Source organism: Mauremys reevesii, linkage group 24 (assembly GCF_016161935.1).
Source record: "Mauremys reevesii isolate NIE-2019 linkage group 24, ASM1616193v1, whole genome shotgun sequence".
Lineage (NCBI taxonomy): Eukaryota > Metazoa > Chordata > Testudines > Geoemydidae > Mauremys > Mauremys reevesii.
In genome coordinates this window covers 9,069,685-9,092,519 of record NC_052646.1, presented here as the reverse complement: position 1 = coordinate 9,092,519, position 22,835 = coordinate 9,069,685, and the positions used below count along the sequence as shown (strand labels likewise).

General features: G+C 59.1%; 1 protein-coding gene across 2 annotated transcripts in view; it reads right to left on the bottom strand.

The window, feature by feature from the left end:
• NECTIN4 (nectin cell adhesion molecule 4) overlaps positions 1–20,275 on the bottom strand; it is a 44,291-nt gene extending 24,016 nt beyond the window's left edge. For both annotated transcript variants that reach the window (XM_039512189.1, XM_039512190.1), the window contains exon 1: positions 20,153–20,275. In XM_039512189.1, coding sequence (XP_039368123.1) covers positions 20,153–20,219 — 67 coding nt within the window. In that variant the 5' untranslated portion in view covers positions 20,220–20,275. The remainder of the gene's footprint in view (positions 1–20,152) is intronic.
• Between the last annotated feature and the right edge of the window lie 2,560 nt (positions 20,276–22,835).

Sequence of the window (22,835 nt, the reverse complement as noted above, 5' to 3'; positions counted from 1 at the left end):
CCCAGCTCCCAACCCCCCGATCACAGAATAGGCTCGATTCCCCCAGGACCTAGCACCAGAGTTTTAAAGGCATTTCAGTGCCTGAAGATGCAGACAGATGCTTAGTGAGGGTTTCAAAGACACCCAAGTAAATCTGGCACCCGACACCCTTTGACTGACCATAGGAGTTAGGCACCCAACCTGCTGAGGTGTTCCCCAGCCCCCGGGAGTTCCTTCAATGCATGCACCGGGGGAGGGGAGCAGACTTGCAAAGTGCAACCAGCGCGCCTGTCACCCCAGGGCCCGCGGGCAGCATCTCCCTGCCGATCCCTGTGGTTTCAACACTGCATGGCGGGGTGGGACCTAAAAGGCACTTTTCCCAATTGAGGCTTCCATGGTGTTTGCTTAACACGACCGACAACAGCCCCCTTTCGGCCTCAGAGGGAGATTTCCTAGCTGGGCCTAGTGCTGGTGCTCACTGGGGCCCAAATGTCTTCAGCCGTCAATTGCACCAGCAGCCGCAAAAGCCGTCAGGCAGCTAGGGGCAGGCGCAGGCTTCGGGGACAAAGGGCACAAGGGCCGCCTGGCCGTGCGAAGCTCCTGGCCCACCGAGCGCCGGAACAAACAGCAATGGGCAAAGAGGTTCCTGGGAGATCAGCGCCGCCCTGGCTGAGCTGCCAGCTCCATGCGTCAGCAGCGCTGTATGACATCACTCAGCACCCGGGGCAGCGCCACACACCGGAGCAGGAACCGCGCCCCCCTGAACTCGGCTCCCGGCAGGAGCCGGGAATGAGCTCCAAACACTTGGCTTCTTCGGCACTTTTTACGCCAAGCCCAGATCCTGCCTCTGGTTTGGGATCTGGAGCAAGCAGCCCCTTGGTTCTAATCAGCTGTGAAGCCAGCTCCCCTTGCAGCCTGTCCCCCCAGGCCGTCTCCACTAAAACTGGGTGAATCAAAAGGAATCGCTCCCCAGTGCGTGAGAAAGGAGCTGCCAAACCAGAAGAACCAGATCTCCGCCCAGGTCACTTTCCTTTAACCCTGTAATCCCCTGCTAGCTGCAATGCCGAGGAGCCTCCTGCCCGGGTTGGGAGAGTCCGGAAGGGAATGGAAACTGGCCCAGTCTTAGCCATTGTATCTGCTTCCTGGCACCTTGACTGCACCAGCAAAACCAGACCTGCGATTCCCTCCTGGTCCGGCCCCAGTCCCTGCAGCACCCCCTGCTGGGAGAGGCTGGAACTGGAGCAACAGCAGAAGAGTTAGTTTAGAACAAGCTCAGGTGCTTCCAGCATCTCCCAGCCGGGGGCGCTGTGGGGAGCAGGGTAGGAGCGTTGGCTGCAGCAGGGGGAGCTCCCGGCTCCCAGCCTCTGCAGCAGGAGGCGCTGCAGGGAATGACATCCAGGCTTCAGCGCTCTCCTCTTCCTGCAGAGGCAGCTCTGCAAGTGGGGACTGCAGCAGGCTGGGAGCGCCCGGAGTGGGGGTCGCCAGGGCCAGAGACCCAGCCACATTCCCCACTCTGGGAAGTGTAAACCAGCCTGGCTCCTGACGTCTGCCCGAGCCTTCCCATGGCGGGCGGCCCTCCCTGCCCTGCAGGGGAATGCAGGGCACGCTGCACACACGCCATATGCATGCATGTCGGCGGCCACTTGTGTAGGGGGAGATGGGAAGGCGATGACCAAGGACGCTCCCTTGGGGGAATCACCCCTCTCCCCCACACCAGTTCCCTGCTCGGGGGAGCCCATCACCTCTCTCTGCCCCGGGAAACTTAGCTGCTATCTGCAGGGAGCCCAGCCGCAAGCCAAGGGCTCGCCCAGCCCATCCGACCCTGCCAATCTCCCTTGCTGCCCTCGCTGTTGCTGTAGCCACGGCTGCTGTAAACAGAACCGCCCTGTCCTGATAAATAAACAAGGGTGGGACTAGGCACTTGGGGATTCCTGGCTCTTCCTCCGTCACCACCGGGGGAAGCCCCCAGCCAGCTGGGGCTCAACAGCCCCTGCACGTGGGAGTGGTGCAGTGGGTGTGACCCGGGTCCTCTCCCATCCCAGCAGCTGGGCATTAGGTCACATCCAGGGACTGTTCTTGGCACAGGTGGCAGAGCTGGGATAGCCACAACGTCTGTGCTCCACGGGGAGGGAAAATCAATGCCCCCTGCCACCCTGGCAGAGAGCGGGCACCTTCCGACTGGTGGCCCATCCTCCCTGCTGGCTGCTTTGCCCACAGGAGCCCCCATTACACACCCCATGGCCCCCTCTAGTCCCGCCCCCCAGTCAGTTCCATCTCCCATAACGCGCCTGGCCGACTGTGCTGGGCGCCGCAAAGGAGGCAGTGTTGCCTAGTGGTTAGCATGGGAGTCAAGCCGGAGAAACAGCTGGGCCCCGCCCTGCTCCCGTTGGAACCTCCCACACCACAGCCCTGGCTTCCCTCTCCCTTACACCACTCCTGATTTACCCCAGGGCATGCAGGAGGAGAGACTCAGACACATGCCCACGTCAAAGACTTCACTGGGGGGCAGGTTGGAGCCCTGGGGTTCTGCTTCTAGCTCTGCCCCTGTCTGTGTGCAAGTCACTGCCCTTCACTGTGCCTCAGTTTCCCTATCTGTAAAATGGGGGCCACATTCCTGCTGTAACTCCTTCCCTAATGAATGAACGTCTGTAAAGTGCTTTGAGCACCTCACGATGGAAGGTGCCATAAAGAGTCCGGCATCACGTGAAGGGAATCCTTCCTGTCCCTTGGGGTTCTGCCCTGAAGCATGACAGTGGAACCCCTCCCTCTGCAGAGATTCTCCTGCAGACCAGAAGCATTGGTATTATTTACATACATTTTGGTAGCACCTGGGGGCTCCTACTGAGCTAAGGGCCCCGTTGTGCCAGGCACTGCACACCATGCAATAGCATTGGCATCTGCGAACAGGTGATGATGTAGAAAGATTGTCTCATTTTCATGCTGGACATTTTCACTCAAGCCCCCAGGCTCCCATGTCTCTATTCCCTCCACCAGCTACCTGCAGCCTGTGGCATAACACCCAAAATATTAATTTATTATTCATTAATTATTATTATTATTATTATTATTAATAGTTATTATTTATATTACAGTAGCACCTAGACAATCCATTCATGGATCAGGACCCCACTGTGCCAGGCGCTGTACATTTTATTAAGTGTATTACGGTAGCACCCAGGAGCCCCAGTCATGGCCCCCCTGGTGCCAGGCGCTGCACAAACCCAGAACAGACAGAATTTCCCTGCCTCAAAGAGCGTCTCAGCTAGTCAGGTTCTTTCCTGAGCTCTCACCTTGGTTCCCAGCCCAGCCCTGCCCTTTCCACTCTGGCTGAATGAGAGCAATAAATAACACTCGGCCCATCCGCATTATAACAACATCGCCTTGCTCCTACCCAGCACGATTCAAACCCTCTGTGGGGGTGGCTACACGGCTCACTGCACCCGGGCTCGATCGCAGGTTTGAGCCCAAGTCACACTTCTGTCTGCATCCACATCAGTGGCTTGGGTCAGCGAGCACTCAGGACCCAGGTCCTAGGACCTGCTGGGGAGTGGATCAGAGCCGAGCCCCGTCATCCTGCCGTGTGGACGCAGCTCAAGCCGCAGGCTGGAGTCAGAAGGTCTGCGCGGTGCAGTATGGACATGTTAGCACGGCTGTGAGACCCGGCGCCAGCCGCGGAAACCCGGGTTTACAATGCAGTGTGGGTGCTCAAGTGCGGACTTGGAAACATGAGTCCTCTTACCCAGGTCCCCTGCTGCTGGGGCCGGGCTGGGCCCTGCACAGTCCCCAAACGTGGGTGGGAGGCCTGATTCGCCCGCGTCCTGCCACTGGTGCGGGGCGGCAGGGGAGGGGGGTTCTGTGTGATGCTGGTGGGGGAGGCGCTTGGCCAGAGACTGAAACATCAAGGGGCCTAAACCACCCAGCGGTGCCATCCCAGTCCCAGGCTGTGTGGAGGGGAACCAGGGAGACCTGTGGACAGGGGGGTTCCTGCCACAGCTTTTCCTGCTGCCCCTACCCCGGGGGGCGGGGGGGCTGCTTTAAATGCATGCTCCTGGAACACCCCATCCAGCCTGGGCAGCTCCGGTGCTGGTGGCCTTAGCAGCAGAAGGCCAGATGCTGGCACAGAGTCTCCCCACTCCCTCTTTGTTCCCTGAGCCCCTTGGCTGGGAGGTCACTAGACGGAGCCACACTTGGCATCCTCGCCCCGTTGCACGGGAGTCTGGGAGCAGCAGCTCTGTGTGTGTTGCATGCATGTCCCCACGTCTGTGCGTCTGCACACACATCACAGGGTGTGCGCACAGGATTGCACGTGCACGTAACTGTGCAAGTGTGTGAGTAGGTAAGCAAGTGTGAGCACACAAGTGTTCCTGCGCAAGGGAGTGCACACACAGCCACGCTCACACACACACACACACTTATCAGGGCGACTGCACGAGCCCACGAGCGTGCACACCTGCTTGGGCACACAGGTGTGCATGCGAGTGTGTGAGCACACAAGCATGTGTACCTGAGTGTGCAAAGTCCATGCATGTGCAAATCTGGACTGAGTGTGCCCAGCAGAGACCCAGAATACCGGCAAGTTCAGGAGGGAGCGCTTGAAAGTTGTGCCACATAGGGGTGCAAGTTGCACATGCACGCTGGAGGTTGTACTAATCAACGTGCGAGGGCACACAAGAGCACTGATCAGTACCCATGTGAATCCATGCTCTGTGTGTGGGTGCAGATTGCCATGGAGCGGGGCAAACGCCCTCGCCCGTGCCACTCTTTGCCCAGGGACAAATGTGACCTGGTCCCATTCTGTAGGGAGGGGCATGAAGCCATAGGCTCCTCCTACCGGGGGGAGGGGTACACTGGGCTTTAGACATCAAGATCCACCCCCCGCCCTATGGCGCAGAGCCAGCTCCTCACACCAGCTCCCACACACTGCGAGAGCTTGCCAAGCTGCCGGCTGAAATCCCCAGAAGCTGCATTCGCCGAGGGGCGAGATGGGGGGTGGGGAGGCACAGAAACCACCTGCCATTATCTGCAGCTCCCAGCCCCATGTCACCCTAATCCCCGCTCTCAGGCCCAGCTCCCCGCCCCGCCAGGCTCGAAGCTGCTGGCTGAAAGGTTTAGCTGCTCCCAGGCATCTAGCGGGGGCTCTGGGAATCCCCGAGGGTGGAGGTGGGGAGAGGCGCCTGCCTCAGGGAGCCCAGAGCCACCGAGCAAGGAAGGGGGATCTCCGCCGGGGGTGTTACTCGCTCAGGAACAAGGGGGGCAGTTACACCCTCCCCCCAAACTTGGTTCCCCCAACTTTTCACAAGTCTATGTGCTCCACATCCCTGCAGGATGCAGTTTAACCCCACACAGCGTCATCCCCCACAAAGCACTGACACCACTTTGCCCACCCTCAACGCTGTTCAGCCCCAGGGGAGTGGACACACAGACCCCGGAGGGGCCCAATCAGAGCCTGGGGCTCGGTTTCCCTCCTGACCCCCGCTGGCACATAAGCCCTGCAGGCTGAAGGTGGCTAGGCCTTCAAGACGGCCCCCCTCCCCCGCTAACCAGCATAAGCGCAGACCCAATTCTGCCTCCCCCAGGTCAGTTAGGACATGGTGACCTCCCCACCCCGCCACTGCCACCCAGGGTATGGGCGAGGGAGCCAGGCCACGGAGCCCTAGAACGCTGGCTCTGCCCTGGCACGGAGCCTCTGGGGGCAGCGGGCACACAGAACGGGGCCTGGAGAACAGTGGGATGGGGGCTGGTCTACGCTGGGACCATACAGTGGCCCAGCTGCAGCTACAAGGGGGTGAGAAATCCACTCCCCAGCCTAAACCCAGTGCAGCCAGTGGAAGAATTCTTCTGTCCACTTCGAGGGCAGGAGACCCCCTCTGTCACTGTCAGCAGCGTCTGCACCGAAGCGTTCCAAGTGTAGACAAGCCCGGAGGGTTTACATTGATTCGGAGCACTGAGCCTCCCAACTCCCCTCTCGTGGAGCCGGGGAGGGCCCTGTGCTGGTGCCAGCACGGTGGGTGGTTGGTGTGGGGAGCTCACAGCTCCCCTCAGCTCAGCCTCCTGCAGCAGAAGGAAATGCGCAGCTGCTCTAGACCCAGCAGGGGGCGCTGTGGTGAGTGGGGCTGGAGCACGGCCTGTAAAGAGAGCGTCCAGCCCCAGCGCTCCCAGCAGGGGGCGCTGTGGTGAGTGGGGCTGGAGCACGGCCTGTAAAGAGAGCGTCCAGCCCCAGCGCTCCCAGCAGGGGGCGCTGTGGGGATGGGAGTGGGGCAGGAGCACCAGCCTTGTGAGGGGGGGCTCCGGGTGTGACTACATCACTGTTTTACTTTAGCAGATCCTCTGAAGGTTTACCAAGAATGAAGCCAAGAACCCTCCCAGCAGGGGGCGCTGGGCTGGGGTCCGGTCCCAAGGGGAGCCCTTCGCCAAGGGCTCCCCCACGCTAGATTCCCTCTCCCCCCAAACAGCTGGTCCCTTTAATATCCAACAGGCCGATGGTGGCAGGAAACAATGGGTGCCCCAGGCCCTACCCGCTGATTAACGTCACGCTGGGTCTTTAGGGGGATTAGCTGCCAGCTGGGCTTACGTCAGCCCCGCATTGTTCTGGGTCCCCAGATCCAGCCGGGACCTTCTGGAGCTTCCCTCTGCCTTTCACACCACAGAAGCGTCTCACGTCCATGCACTCTTTCCCCACACTAGCCCTCTGGCTCCCCTCACCAGCCAGCCGGGCTGCCCTGCTCCAGTGTGACTGCTGCCTTCGGAGCCTCCATCTCTGCTCTGGGATGGTCTTCAGGGCCATGGGGAGTGGATGGAGTCCTGGTTCGGCCACCGCTCCTGTCCCCGCTCTGTGCCTCAGTTTCCCCCCATGTAAGAGGGCTGATGCTGCCCTGCTGCACAAGGTTAATTCATCCAGACCTGAGAGCCTCCCGGAGAGGGGCCTGGAGAAGGGCCAGGGCACACCACCTGCCAGCGTCAGACGCACCCACAGGCTGTCAGTGCTGCCATGGTCCCATCCAGACCCTACCCTGCCTCGTGCGGTGTAACCCCCCAGCTCCGCCCACCACTGGCCACCCTGGGCCTGCACTAAGGCAAGGGGCAGCGACAGCTCAGCTGGCATTTCCCCAGCCCAGGGGCAGGCTGCAACTCTCAGGGCTGGGAACCCGGATGCCTGAGCCCTGAAATTGATGGGGAGCCAGAAAAGGAGAGAAACAGGTCCCTGATCCCAATCCCATCCAATCCGGAGGGGTCTCCCCACGTCACATGCCCTGTGGCACAGAGGCAGCGCGCTGCCGGCACGAAGGAGCAGCCTCTTCCAGCAGCTGCAGCCTTTGCTCTGTTTGCACCAGTAAAGCCCGACCACTGGGGAATGCGCACGTATGGCAAGGAGCCGCCCGACAACCCGCAGGAGGCAGAGTGGCTCTGAGGGCTGCGTGCGGCACAGGCTCCAGAGACTGTGGCTAGAGCTCAGTTCAGAGCCCATGCCAGGGTGCCATTCTCCTCCCACTTAGTGTTCCGGGCAGGGAACACCACCAGGGAGTCCCTGAGATGCGCCAGGACGCCCCGTCCCTTCCAACCAGACGTTCCCGCAATGCGGCAGAGCCTGAGACACAAAACCCCTGGGAGATGGCTTGCTCTCTGCCGACCGCCTGCCAGTGCCCTGGGTAAAAAGTGAGGTGGCAAAGTTTGTAGATGATACGAAACTGCTCAAGACGGTTAAGACCAAAGCAGACTGTGAAGAACTTCAAAAAGATCTCACAAAACTAAGTGATTGGGCAACAAAATGGCAAATGAAATTTAATGTGGATGAATGTAAAGTAATGCACATTGGGAAAAATAACCCCAACTATACATACGATATGATGGGGGCTAATTGAGCTACAACGAGTCAGGAAAGAGATCTTGGAGTCATCGTGGATAGTTCTCTGAAGATGTCCACGCAGCGTACAGCGGCGGTCAAAAAAGCAAACAGGATGTTAGGAATCATTAAAAAAGGGATAGAGAATAAGATGGAGAATATCTTATTGCCCTTATATAAATTCATGGTACACCCACAACTTGAATACTGCATACAGATGTGGTCTCCTCATCTCAAAAAAGATACACGGGCACTAGAAAAGGTTCAGAGAAGGGCAACTAAAATGACTAGGGGTTTGGAACGGGTCCCATATGAGGAGAGATTAAAGACGCTAGGACTTTTCAGCTTGGAAAAGAGGAGACTAAGGGGGGATATGATAGAGGTCTATAAAATCGTGAGTGACGTGGAGAAAGTGAATAAGGAAAAGTTATTTACTTGTTCCCATAATACAAGAACTAGGGGTCACCAAATGAAATTAATGGGCAGCAGGTTTAAAACAAATAAAAGGAAGTTCTTCTTCACGCAGCGCACAGTCAACCTGTGGAACTCCTTGCCTGAGGAGGTTGTGAAGGCTAGGGCTATAGCAGGGTTTAAAAGAGAACCAGATAAATTCATGGAGGTTAAGTCCAGGATAGGTCAGGAATGGTGTCCCTAGCCTCTGTTTGTCAGAGGATGGAGATGGACGGCAGGAGAGAAATCACTTGATCATTACCTGTTCTGTTCATTCCCTCTGGGGCACCTGGCACTGGCCACTGTCGGTAGACAGGATACCAGGCTGGATAGACCTTTGGTCTGACCCAGTATGGCCATTCTTATGTTCACTGATCTAGCTTGGTGCACCACAGGCTGGGGCTCCCTGCTCTTCCCGGCCGCTCTGCTATCCACTGGATCTCAGCGATCCGGGAACGGCTCCCAACACCAGGCAACCAGCGCAGCTCCTGCTCATGGCCCTGGGATCGCACCTGCCTCCCTGGGGCATGCAACCTGCACACAGCTCTCCCCAGCGTGCGTTCGAACCAGCCCCTCCAGATCCAATCTTCCAGCCAGATTTCCAGGAAAAACAAGCATGCAAAGGCCGCAGCAGGAAGATACAAGGATGTACGCAGACATCGCCCTCGCAATTGCGTGCACGGCGATTTACTGCACAACTGCATGCATTGTTTCTCCACCTGCATTTCTGTGCTCCCCATCAGCCATCCCCCTCCTCCCTGCAGCCAGCCACTTCCTCCCCGCAGCCCTAGGACCTGGTCCAGCTTCACGGAAAGGTTGGGTGTAGCGGGCCCTGCGTTCCATCACTGATGCACGCGCCGACAAGCACTGCTCTTCGCGCTCTCTGCACGTGGCCGGGAAACGCTCCTTCCCAGCATCAAAGCCCTAACGCTGCTTGCGCAGAGGGGAGCCTCCCCTGCTGCTCCCGGGGAAGAGGCCTGTTGCTTTGGAGACAAAGATCCAGAGTTCTAGTCCCGTCTCCGCCAGGGTATAAACGTGTCTGGGGTCTGGCACACGTTACAACGCCCCTGGCGCTCTCTAGTGCCTCTGCAACGTGGCACCTGCGTGGGTCTCCTCGCTGCCTACTGCTGCCCTAGTGAGGGGATGGCCTGGCCTCTGCAGGGGACGGAGGTACCCAACGTCCTTTGAGGTGCTGGATGCCGAGAGCGCCCAGCCCAGGCCAGATGGTGCCAGGGGCAGTGCCCGGGCAGCTGGGCTGGGAGCGGCACAGTGCCTGGGCACCAGAGGAAAGAGGGTAAAACAAAACTAAGGAGCCCCAAACTGGCTCCGCCAGCTCCCGGCTCCTTTGGTTTGTCAGCGAAATGCAGGGCAATTAGCCCTGTATTCCCGAGCGCTTGTAACACCAACACCCACGGGGCTGCAATCAAGTTAATTGGCCAAACGAGGGCTGCAGCCTGCTGGCTTCGCTGCCTCTAGCGCTGGTTGCCCAACCAGCAGAGGGGATGCTTGGGCCTGGCCCCCTCTCTCCCCAGGGCCCTATAAACCTCTGCAAGGGCAGGGAATGAAAGGCGCCGTAGCACCCACGGGAGAAGAGTGGAGTAGGTCTAGACTCTGTGGAGGGGACCATGCTGGGGCTGGGGGGACCATGCTGCTGGCATCTGCTCCCTAGAACCCCTGAGAGACTGGGGGGACCCAGCAGTTGGAATGAGAGACCAGACCCCCCCCAGCTGTGGTCACACACACCCCGTTTGGTTCACGCCCCCGTTGCACAAGCAGCTTTGTTTTGCTGGCACGGGGAGCCCGTCGTAGGAAGAGAGGCGGCCTGCCAAGGCGCAGCTGGCAAAGCTGCTGAGCCTGGCACAATCCCCGAGAGGGCAGGAATGCAGAGGGCAGGGGACACCCGCAGCTGACTGCAACCACGCGCCTTTCACAACCCCCAAATGCCCTACACGTCACCCCCACCACCTCCACTGCCCTTCACACCACCCTTGGTCTCTCTGCCACAGCTTTCTGGGAAGAGCGGAAGGTCAGACGCCCAGCACAGGAGATGGGCATCGGTGGGCAGCCAGAAGGGGGCAGAGCCTTGCTGACTAAGGGACAGAGACAGCCGCTCTGGGTTCCCTCAGGCAGGGGGTGCAGCTGGCGAATCTCACTGCACTGAAGGTCACCGCAGCCTCCACGCTGCAGCGGTCCACACCCTGTCCAACAGATGGACGGGTGGACGACAGGGAGCCAGGACTCCTGGTTCTTTCCATTGTCTTGGCAAAAATTCACCGAGTGGCCCTGCTCCGTGACTCAGTTTCCCCACCTGGGATTAACAAGACGAACCCAGCTGTGGGGTGGGTGAAAGGAAAGATTCCCTCACATTCTGGGGGCCTGAGCCATCCGGAGTTACAGACCCGCCAAGCGGCTCCTTCCTCCTCTTGTTTGACCCCCAAAGTCAATGCACAAAACCCAGAAGTAAACACCCCCCAGCCCCTGCAGTGAGAGTGGGGGAGAGTTTCCGGGGCCCCTCCTGCTTTTCGCAACCCAGCCGGCCTGTCCCATCCCCAGTCCCTGCCTTGCGAGTCCCTCCCAGCTCATTATCCCATAAAGCTAACTGCACCCGCAGCCTAAGCCGGCGAAACACACCCACCCAACCAGAAAAACGGCTGCCGCTTGCTCCTACCACCCACCTGCTCCTCCCCAGCTCTGTGCCCAGCACCCCTGGGGCCTGCAGGCAAAACGCCACGCAAAGCCGCCCGCAGTAGGGACCAGGAGTTGGTTGATTGTTGGCCTACGTGAGCCCAGCCCCGGACTGCAATGGGCTGCCTCTTTCGGACAGGCTCAGCAGACAGGCCAGGCGGTGAACGAAGGCAGGACTTTCCCGGCTCTTCCAGCTCATGGGAGACAGGGAGCAACACGGACGCAGCCTCTGTCCAACGGCCCCGACGAAGGGCTCCAATGGAACGGAGCGAACGGCTGTATCCACCCGCGCTAGAGCGGGGCGAGATATTTACGACGGGCCGTTGGAAAACGCCCGCGTCTCGTCAAAACCGACACGTTCCATTCGGAACGAAATGTCCAACGGTTCCAAACGAGTCGCGCTGGAAACCGGGGAGCTCGTTTCGCCTTCCGTGTTCTGTTTCATTTCACTTTGGGTGCCATCCGCCAGCTGTTGAATCTACAGATAACGACGGTGGCTGGGCTAATTGCATGTCCTCCATTCCGCCCCCTTCCTGTGTTCCAGATTTCCCCCAAGCCACTTGGGTTTCGCCCCCGCGTGCCTAGAACGTTCCCTGAAATTTTGGAATTGATCATCTGTGGCGTTGCAAAGTCATCACCATGTGACAGACAGACAAGGCGGGTGAGGTAATCTCTGTTATCGGACCAACCTCGGATGGTGAAAGAGACAAGCTCTGGCGCTATACAAAGAGCTCTGTGTCGCTCGACAACTCGTCTCTCTCCCTGGCAGAAGTTGGCTCAATAACAGGTATTTCCTCCCACACCCGCATCTCCCTAACATCCTGGGACCGACACGGCTACAACTGCTCTGCATACAGCATGTCACAGACAGACAGAGTGACAGACAGAGAGGGTAAGACCTTCGCAAGCTCAGCCAATGAGACCGACTGTACGATACTGTTGCGATATTACCGGCTCGTTTCATTTCAGTGTTTCCGAACCGGAAAGTTTCGTTCCGTCAAATATTTCGAGTTTCGGACTTTTCATCACGATTTGGGGTAAAAACAAACTCTGGACTGTTGGACTGTCCCCAGGAGATAGAAATTCTCTTTTCTCACTGTCACGGAGTCCCCGGGAGATGCTCTGGAACTGCTCCCCACAAAGCCAGTTAGGACTTTGGGGAGCCTCCTCTCCCTTAGAGCAGACTGTTTTCAGGGCAAGAAGCTCCCACGTTTTCACCTCCTGGGTCTCTCCTTGGAGCATTCAGCATCCTCTGCCCCTCCGTGCGCTTCCCACTGCGAGCCTGCCCCAGCGGGGTCTTGGGGAAGCCACAGGGTCCTGCACCCCCACTTTGCAGTCAGACGTGACTCTCAGCCAGCCAGTAAAACAGAGGTTTATTCGATGACAGGAACACGGTCCAAAACAGAGCTTGTAGGTACAGCGAACGGGACCCCTCGGCCGGGTCCATTCTGGGGGACAGTGAGCCAGACCCCCACATCTGCACTTCACTCCTCATCCCAGCCAGCTCCAGACTGAAACCCCTCCAGCCCCTCCTCCTCTGCCCAGTTCCTTTCCCGGGCCAGGAGATCACCTGACCTCTGTCTCCCACACCTTTAGCATCCCCTTGCAGGAGGGGAAGGGCCTGGCCATTAGTTGCCAGACGACAAAGGGTCGGCCAGGAACTGAGGCCCCCACACAGTATTCAGAGAAAACATTAAGAACGGTCCCAGTTCGTCACACCCACCAGCTCTGATGCGCCCAGAGCCCTGGCTCAGCATGCGGGCACCAAAGGGGAACGGATCCAGGGCCGTCCTTAGGCATATGCAGCACCCGCGGCTGTGTAGGGCACCCACCCATTTGGGGCACCCTCACAGATCCAATGATTCCTGCAGGCGGGAGGCCGGCTGGCAGGCCTGGTGGTTATTTGAAATTTTGCGGGAACTTCTTGGCCCAATCTTTCCCATTACGGGTAGGGCCTCACCCCATGTGCGTGCACAATCCCTTCCTCTGGGAACACAGCACGGATCTCTCTGGAGTAAGGCTACTCGGTGTGAGTCGAGGGAGCAGATTCGTGGTCAGCGTGAACGTCTCTCAGACACACCACGGCGAAGAACAACGGTCAAAGTTCAGGCCACCTTGGTCAGTCACATGAGAGATGCGGGGCTGCTTCTTATTATTTCTGGTGTTACAGTCGCATCTAAAGGTTCAACCGAGACCGGGGGGGAGGGGTGGCTGTCGTGCCGGGCGCTGCACAGCCCCTGAGACCAGGCAGCCCCACCGTCATGCCAGGTACTACACAGATACAACAACAAGAGACAGTCGCAGGTCCACTGAGCTCACAATCCAAGTCTCAAAGTCAGATTAGAAGTTGCCAAACCCTATAGCGACCGGTCCCATGGCTGTACCCAGACAGTCCTGGCCTGTACCCAGTCTGGGTAAACAAACCACACCCAGGGTGATGAACAGGAGGGATTATTGCCCCATTTTACAGAGGGGGAAACTGAGGCGCAGTGCCGGCACTTGAACCCAGGGCGGCTGATGTCACCCCAGAGCCTTACCCCAAACCCAACCCATCACCGTGGGAGGTGCTGGGCACTTTGGACAATCTCCCCCACCCCCAGCACAGCAGCGCAGCCTGCTCGGACCCTGGGGAAGGTGAATTCAGCGGGCGGGGTGCAGAGTTGCCAGACCCCCAGAGAAGCACCACTGAGAAATTACTGCAGGCAGGGCAGCTTCCCGGGACCCCCAGCTCTGTGTCCCTGGAAGCTTCAGATAAAGGTTGGGGCCCTCTGGCTTGGGGGAAAACTCCCCTGGCTCGATCTGCTTTTAAGCTGTGAGCCCTGCAAAGGCCGCTGCCCCCTGGCGTGCTCTGCTGCCAGGCAGGAGGGGCTAGGCTTGGTCTCATCCCCTCCCCTCGCCTGGCATGGTTAGTGCCCTGCTATGCTGGAGACTCACTCCCAGCCCTGGTCATCCCTCCCAGCGGTCCCGGCTGCTGCCTCCGCTGGGCTCCCCGTCCCACACCCTCCCTGCCCCCGGGAAGCCTGCAGCTCTCCCAGTGAAGTGGAGAGATTTCCCCTTGGGAGGACCGGGCCAGTGGGTGGGTTGGGGCCCATCCCCGGTCCGTAGGCTTTTGCTAGAGAAATTAGCCCGTTACCTAATGCCCCGGGGCAAGGGGGAGAAGCGAAGGAATCCTGGGGCTTCCCAGATCCTTCTCGGGACCAGCTGGGCTGCTCGACAGGTGCATGGGACGCCTCTCGCCCAGCACAATGCAAGGGGGAAACCCACAGCTAACTGGCCTGCTCTGCGCGGTTACAGGGCTGGGGAGTCAGCGGCTCGGCGGTTTTATTGGTGGTGACAAACGACCAGCTCCAACGGCCGGGGTATGAGTGGTTTTGGCTCCTGCCAGCTCTCCGGCCACACAGGTCCAGTTTGGCTGGGTTTGTGCAAAGACTCCAGTCCCGGGGCGTCACATTTCCTCCTGCCCCGCAGGGCGAATGCCGCTGAATCACGCCAGAGTCCTGGGGAACTGCTGGAGGTTTCAGGCTCTGGGTCTCCCTAGTTAGCCATTCAGGGGAGCCCCAGGCGGTGACAGGGTCTGTGCTAGGGCAGCCAAAGCGGGATGGAGCCCCTCGTGGTTACAGCACCTGTTTCACGCGGCCGGGGATATGAGATCCAAAGCCCCCATCCTTGCGCAGAGCCCCTACGACAGACCCGAGCGAGCCCCGTGGAAGGGAGCCCAACAGCCACTCTCCTGGATTCACTGGGCAGAATCCCGGCCCCACTGAGGTCCGTGGGAGTTTTGCTGTTGATTTCAGTGGAGCCAGTTCACCCTAAGCTCTCAAAGCCAGAAGGACCCATGCTGACGATCTAGTCATATCCCAGGCCCGAGACCCTCCCCCAGGGATTCCCACACCCCAGTCCCCTCCCATTGCTCTGGTGCGAGCCCGAGCGGCTCTGTCAGACAGAGATGCCCCGGCTGGATTTAAAGATTCCAGGTGGCAGAGGCAGCATCCTGCAGGGCAGCTATTCCACTGGCTCCTTCCCACCCTGCCAGCACCTTCAATTAGCCTGAATCTCTCTAACCCACTGACCTCCTCCGCCCCCTAGAGAGGGAGGGACGAGTCAGGCGGGGTGTAGGAGCCGGAGAGAGTGGGGCTGTACAGTGCCAGAGCCCAGGCTGGACTCCACAACAACCATCGGGTTATACCAGCCGACGAGGAAGTCTGAGCCAAGGGTCTCACCGTTCCAGCAGGGACCTCCCTGGCGTCGCTTCATAGATGCCAAGGCCAGGCAGGAACATTGTGATTGTCTTGTCTGACCTCCTGGCTAACCCAGGCCAAAGATCTGCCCCCTCCCGAATAATCCCTACAGCTGAGCTGTCAGAGAAATGTCCGAACTTAACCAAGGGATGCTAGACACACAGGAACGGAGACAGATGAGCCCCGAACAGCAGGAAGGAGCTGAGCATCTTTATGCCACAAATCAGGGAGAATTATTTTCTGGATTACATCAGGGTCTTGCACAGACATCCAGCGAGAGACGGTCCCTGCCCCCAACGAGCTCACAGTGTAATCAGACAAAAGGTGATGGGGAAACTGAGGCACAGAGCAGGGCTGGCACTTACCCAAGATCTGTGGCAGAGCCAGTAACAGAACCCAGGTGTCTTGAGTCACAATACAGAGCCTTTGCCACTAAGCCAGACTGCCCCTCGGCAGTATAGCATAACAAACTCACTCCTCATCTTGAATCCCTCACGGAGCTGTAACCCCCACCATAGGGCACCAGCGGGATTTGAACAAGGACCTTCAGCAAAGAGACCAACCACTGGACATAAAGGAGAAGCTCCAATAGCTGGTAGCAGTAGCAGGTTGTTATCCTCTAGTGAAGTAGCCCTTGCTCATAGACTCATAGACTTTAAGGTCAGAAGGGACCATTATGATCATCTAGTCTGACCTCCTGCACAATGCAGGCCCCAGAATCTCACCCACCCACTCCTGTAACAAACCTCTAACCTATGTCTGAGTTACTGAAGTCCTCAAATTGTGGTTTGAAGACCTCAAGCTGCAGAGAATCCTCCAGCAAGTGACCCGTGCCCCATGCTGCAGAGGAAGGCGAAAAACCTCCCGGGCCTCTGCCAATCTGCCCTGGAGGAAAATTCCTTCCCGACCCCAGATATGGCGATCAGTTAAACCCTGAGCATGTGGGCAAGACTCACCAGCCAGCACCCAGGAAAGAATTCTCTGTAGTAACTCGGATCCCACCCCAGCTAACATCCCATCCCAGACCACTGGGCATACTTACCTGCTGATAATCAAAGATCAATTGCCAAATGAATTGCCAAAATTAGGCTATCCCATCATACCATCCCATGCTAAGGGAAGCAACACTCACCGCCAGCCCATAGTCAGGGGAGCTAAAAGGTAAGCATTGCCTCATTACAAATGGGGGAAGATCTGGTCACAGTGCGATTCCCAGGGGTGCAGGATGGTGTGACACAGACTTGTCCATCCCACCACACATGCTCCTGCACACCCATCCACTCCCACAGCTAATTGGCTGGCTCAGTAGGCATCTCACACACGCGCGCACACACACACACACACACCCCAGCTGGCTGCTGACTCCCAGCTGGGGGACTGACTGACTCCTTTAGTGCTTGTGACTGGAGCTCATGCTTCTGGGGCCTGATCCAACTCCCACCGGAGTCAAAGGAGAGGTTCCCTTGGAGACTGGACAGAGCCCCCAGGACCCCCAGGCCACTTGCACAGCCGCCTTCCGCCTGTCTCACACACACCCCCACAGACACCCTCACACCCCCACTGTTTACAACAAGACCCACGCTGATCCTCACTAAGCGCGGAGCATTAAACAATTAGCAGCCCTCTGGCTGCTGAGAGCTGATTATGGAGCACGGCTTTGGGAGGAGACGCCTGGCTTCCCCTATAGCAGGTATTGCGTGTGATCAGAGTGAGGATGTGCCCGGACACATACAATAGGCAGAGAAACCAAGAGAAAGGGAATAAGGGAGGGGAAGACAATAAGTTCTGTAGCCACCCCCACGCCCAAGAGTCACTAACACTGGCAGAGACAAGCAGAACATGGGGAGGTGTCAAGGAATCCTGGAGCTGGAAGGAGGGAGATTATAACCTGGGTATCTCCCTCCCCCTTCCCCCGACCCCCAACTTCCCTCAGGCCCTGCCAGGATCTCAGGGGAGACTGGAATGTTTGGATCCAAATCCAAAGTGGTTCCTGGGAGCCGGGGTTTGGCTCCAAAACGTGGAGCTGGATTTGGGTTCTAAAGCGTCTCCTGTGCCGGAGCCAGTGGCTGGTGTCAGGCTGGCCAGGTCTGGGTTCCAGAACCTCCCTCCCTGGCACAGTCACACCAAGTGAGTGAGTCACAAATTCTGCCCCAAATCTAGCTGGTTCCCCCCCCCCCACCCCGGATGGAATGAAACATGCCCAGGTTGGCAGGTTTCATAGGCGTCAAGCGGGAACAGGTGGCTCCAGACAGGTGACCCCGTGTCCCCCTCAGGCTCAAGCTTTGCAGTGCAGGGGCTGGCACATGAGAACCAGGAAGTGAAACTGACTAGGAAAGCATCTGCTTTCATCAGGCCAGCTGAGGGGGAAAGGGTGAAAAGAAAACCGTGAAGAGGGCACATGATTCACCTTGTCCTTTCACCTTTAATCAGCTCAGAAGTGGAGAAGGGAGTAAGGGGGGGAAACCATCGTCAAATCATAGACACGTGGGGCTCGAAGGGACAGGGAGAGGTCATCTGATCCATCCCCCGCACTGAGGCAGGGTCTAGCATACCCACAATAGCCGGGAGCCACACCGAAACTGCAGATCCAGACAGCCTCCAGCCTTGAACCCAGATCTGAGCTTGGAAGACCAGGCCCCGCTCGAAATGAAAACAAGCAGCGTCTCTTGCCACCGTCTGCAAAAGCGCAGACTCTCCCGTCCCATGTCTGGGAAGCAGCTAATGACTGTGCAGTGATGAAACGGACGAGCTTCTCGTCATGGGGCAGGAATGTACAGGCAGAGCTGGTTTATAACTCCAGCCTCCCACTAAAAGGCAACACTCTACCGAGACAGCCTTGAAACTGATGAGGAAACACCTGCTCCTCCCCAACAGCTGACGGAATAAAAGCGCTCAGGGATTGTTATCAGCACAGCCCCGGCCTCCCATCCCCCCTGGGGTGAACAGCGCCCGGGTTCCCGCAGCCGGGGCAAAAATGGCTTTGCCAGGTTCAATACCTCCAACATTCTTCAGCGGCCGAACAGAGGAAACCGGAAGTCTTCCCCCATAATTAATAAAGGATCATTGTCATTAGTATTAATAGGCATTGATTAGAGTGCATTTAAAAGAGGTGGGTGTCCATTAACCATGCAAATTAGCTCTTTGTGGGCCTTGAGGGAAGTGGGCCGTGAGCCCCGGAGAGTCGCAGATGAATAGTTGAAGCTGGAGGCTCTTGGGAGCAGCTCAGCAGCCTACGGGCAGGGGGGTGGGGGTCATCCCCCCTGCCCACTTTGCCCCCGGTAGGGTCGGGGTTGGTGGTTGTTTCTAGCTGCAGAGCCAGAGACACACAGAGCTGACACCCTGTCTAATAAGAGCCTGGGTGGCCAGGACCACACCCTGCCAACGTGCCACCTAAGAGTCAGTCATCAGCCACAGGCCTGGTCCTAGAGACAGGTGCCAAGTGCGTCCCGTTCACACAGCAGCTTCCGCTCAGCTACACAAGACAGGGAAGGCCCGAAGCCTGCCCTGAGCACACGCGGTGGCCTGGTGCCCTGCCCAGGGCACTCTCTGGGCTCCCTCCCCCATGTCAGCTAGCTCTGCCTTTGCCCACTGCAACAGCTGCTCTCAGCGCCCCTGCTCTGCCATCACAGATCCCGGGGGGCACGTTTTGGCGCATCCACTCTCAGCACACTGAGCTAAGCCAGACAAGCTGCCCGATCCGCCCTGCGCCACGTGCCCTCGTTCACACCAGTGCAAAACGGGCGTCGCATGCTGCTCAACGGGCCGTGGACGACTGCCTGGGCACGAGTGAAGGAGGCCCGGGCCCATTCTCGGGCCAGATCCTCAGCCGGTGTCAAGCGGAGCCGCCCTCCTGGCTTCAGTAGAGTTCTGGGGACTGACACCAGCTGAGCTTCTGGCCCGTTTCCTACGCCAAGAACCGAGACATCAGGGCGTCAGCATTTCCCACGTGAGCCGCCGTGGGGCGCAGAGACCCCCAGCAGGTCGGGGCCCCGTGGTGCTGAGCTCTATGGGTACCTGCTCACCTGCCCGGCCCTGCCCAGCCCAGCTTGTTATGATCCTGCCGTGCTCTGAGTCACGGCTGCTTCGGAGCCACCACCGAAGGGCTGAAGCCTGAGTCAGCAGCTCAGCTGACAGGGGGCAGGGCTGGGAAGGGGCCGCATTTGTCGAGTCACTGGCAAGGCTGCCAGGGAGAGGGCAGGAGAGGTGCCATCACGTGGTGGTGGGGGGAACCCGGCTAGGGTGGGCCTGGGGAGCAGATTGCTCTATGGGGCCCATCCCTGGGGGTCTCACACACCCCCTTGAAAGGCAGCACCAAGGATTCCACCTCTAAAGAGCCCTCTGCACGGGGACAAGTTTCTTATCCCTTGGAAGTCCCTTTAGCCAATGGCCCACTCCCTGCCTGCTCCCCCACCCCAGAGCCAGCAAGGTGCTCCCTTCGCTTGGGGGGGACCCCCGAGTTCCAGGGGTGCAGGAGCTGGTCAGGGGGATCAGAACCTTGACCCAGTGGGAAGCCAAAGGCACCGACCTGAGGCTCCTGAATGCTGGTGCCTGGGGCTCGGTTTGTGGGGGTTGCAATGGGGTGTGGGGGGAGACCTTGTAGGGGGAAGGTGGGGAGGGACTCTTCATGCAGGAGAAAGTTTGAAAACACCTGATAACCAAAGGGCACAACAAGATCCCTCTGCACAAGCACACGGGGCCCGAGCCTCTCCACGGGCCCGATCCTGCCCAGCCCCCCTCCCTGCACTGGGTTTCCTGCAGGATCTGAGCCGCGGGATGAACTGCACTCAGGGGGCTACACAAAGGAACCCCCCAAAACCCGAAGGGGGGGTCTCAGGCGGAGCTCCAGGACCCCACATCGCTGCTGGGGGGGGGCGCCGGGGAACCCCGAGTCTGGCCCCCGCACTGAGGCAGGACCTCGCTCCGAGTTGCTCAGGAGCCGGCCCCGAGCCGGGCGACTCACCGGAGGCTGCGAGGCAGAGCAGCAGGAGTTTCCAAGCCGCGGGGGCCGGGGCGAAGGACCCGCTCATGACGGCGCTGTCACGACACGCGTGGGGAACTCACGGCGGCCCCCCCGGGCCGGGATCTTCCGCCGTGAGCGAGCGCGGGGGCTGGCGGGGGGGTGTCCCCTGGGTGGGGGGGTCCCTTGCAGCTGGGCGCGCCGGGCCTCGTGCGCTCAGGGCCCGCTGGGTCGCTGGCTCATGCCCGGCCGCTGGTTGCTCCCCGCTCGGCCGCGCTGCGCTTCCAGGCTCCCCAAGCTGCTCGCCCAGCATCGCCGGGGCGCGGGGGGGGAGGGAGGAACCTGTCTGGCAGGTCGGAACAGGTGTTTCTCCAAAGGGGCGCGGCCTCGTCCCGGGGAAACCAGCCCGAGCCCTCCCCGCTTCGCTGGGCGGACGCGAGAGGCTCCGGCTGCGGGCCCGCCCCGTGGGATCGGGGCCCCGGGTCTGCCAGGAGGAGGGGGTGGGGGGCGGGAGCTGGCTGACTGACTGCCCAGCCTGGCCCGGAGGGACCCCCAAGACCAGGGAATACAGAGGAGGGGGTGAGTCCCCCATATGGGAGGCAGGGGGGTCCTGGAACAGCTGAAGAGCCAGGGCCCCGTGGCCTGGGTGTGCGAGGTCTGCCCAGCGTTAATACCCATCTCTCGGCATCCAGCGCACGCAAAGGGCTTTCCTGGGGAAGTGTCACTGTCACCGTTTTACAGATACGGGGAAACCGAGGCACGAGAGCGGGGTTTGCCCTACATCCCCCAGTAGCAGCGCCTTTCCCCCGGGCCGCCCCTCCAACCCTGCTGGGCTGTCTCCCGGGAGCTGGGCCTTGCACCACCCAGCAGGTTTCTGCAGAGAGTTTCTGTTTCCCTGCGGTGTCTGAGGGGGTGGGGGAAGGGGCGAGGGTTGCTGAGTCCAGAGTCCAGCTCCAGACTAGGGCCCAGCGCATCCGCCTGGCTTGTCCCAGGGCACCAGGGCAGGGATTTTGCCGGGCAGAAGACAGCCTGGGAGAAGCAGCGTGCGGGTTGTGGGGTTCCAGCCCCTGCTTTACCATGGGCTCGCTGTGGGGTTGGACATGAGCCGTGGCCCCTCTGCTTCACCCTCCTCTGGCTGGGATCCTGGCTTCCCCCCGGGCTGCCCCCAGGGTTCATCCCATAGCCATGGCAGCTGGCCCAGGGGTTAGGGGATGAGTTAAAGCTGTGCCCCGCCACAGACTATCTGTGGGACTTGCAGGCTAGATCCACGTAGACTCAGTGGGCAACACCAAAATTCAGGTGCCTGCCGCCCTCCGTGGTCCTCAGCCCTACGTCCGGCACCCAGCCCGGGCTCCCTGTACCATGCCTGGGGTGAGCTTGGTGCCTGAGAATGGGCTGCACAGAAGCCAGAAATCGGAGCCAGAAATGCCAAGGAGAGGGGTCTGGCCTGAACCCTGCCCCTCAAAGGGCTTTAGGCACCTCCGTCTGCTCAAGAGGCCCAGCCGTGAGCCCTCTCCCGGTGCCAAAGTCGGGGCAGCCGTTGCTCACCAAAAATCATTGGGCAGTGGGGTACACAGGGGAGCCTCTCTCGGTGGCTCCCGGAGTGGGGGTGAAGCTGGTTCACGGTGTAGGCTGGACTTCAGTGACAGGCGGCCGCCTGCTGGGCCGGAGGGGACCCCGGAGACTTTCAAACACCGGCTGCAAGGTACGTTCTGCAGTCGTTTGCACATTCAAACCAAGGGTCTAGCAAACCAACGTCAAACCAACATAATGAAAACAACAAAAGCAGAATTAGCATTTCCCCAAGGGCCCAGCAGGCGGGAATTACCCCATTCACCAGCCTGCCCTGGATTTGAGTCACAGGATGCGAAATCTCTTGCCTTGGCCAGCTGCCAGGGCTGCTCTTGGGCGGCTGGTGGGCTGGGGTTGGAGTTTGGATCTCGGGGAGATAACGTGGCAAAACCAGCAGTTATTGGGCCTTGCAACGGGAAGGTTGGATTCCGGTCGGGACTGCACAGCTCAGTGCAATGTTGGCAGCTTCAGTGATATCTTGTGGGGGGGGGGGGGGCGGTTTTAAGGCCTCAGCTCCAGGAGTCCTGTGATGATGGGAGGATGTCTGCTTCACTTAAATGATAAAGTCAGGTCCCTATCTCTTCTGGTGCTAGAGAAAAGCTTGAAAATGTGATTCCCCAACAGCTCAAAGCTCGGAAGGCAAATGTTGGGGTTTGTGCAAAAATCTCCTGATTTTGAAGCTGCTCTCAGGATTTTGGGGGCACTTGGTGATTCTGAGGCAGACAAGATCATAACGGTCCCGTCTGGCCTCGGAATCTAGGAATCTCTGCAAATGTCTGAATTACAGCCACTCAACCCCGATTCTCCTCTCGGCCTCACCGGCGTATATCAGGAATAATTTCTCTGGCACAAATGGAGCAAGGCTGGCGCGTGTGTGAAGAGAATCCGTAGCTAATTCCTCTTCTCTGCTCACCCTAATGGAGAGAAGCCATTCCAGGCCCAACAAGGCCAGTAGAAACTTTATCAGGAAAACAGCAGCTCCCAGGGAGATAAACAATGACTCCAGTCCTTGTGGGTGACCACCGCTTGACAACTGAACTGAGCGGATCCCAAACAGAGCTGGGGAAAATGCCTCCTTGAAACAAGCAAGGCAACAGGCTCCATCTGCAGAGGC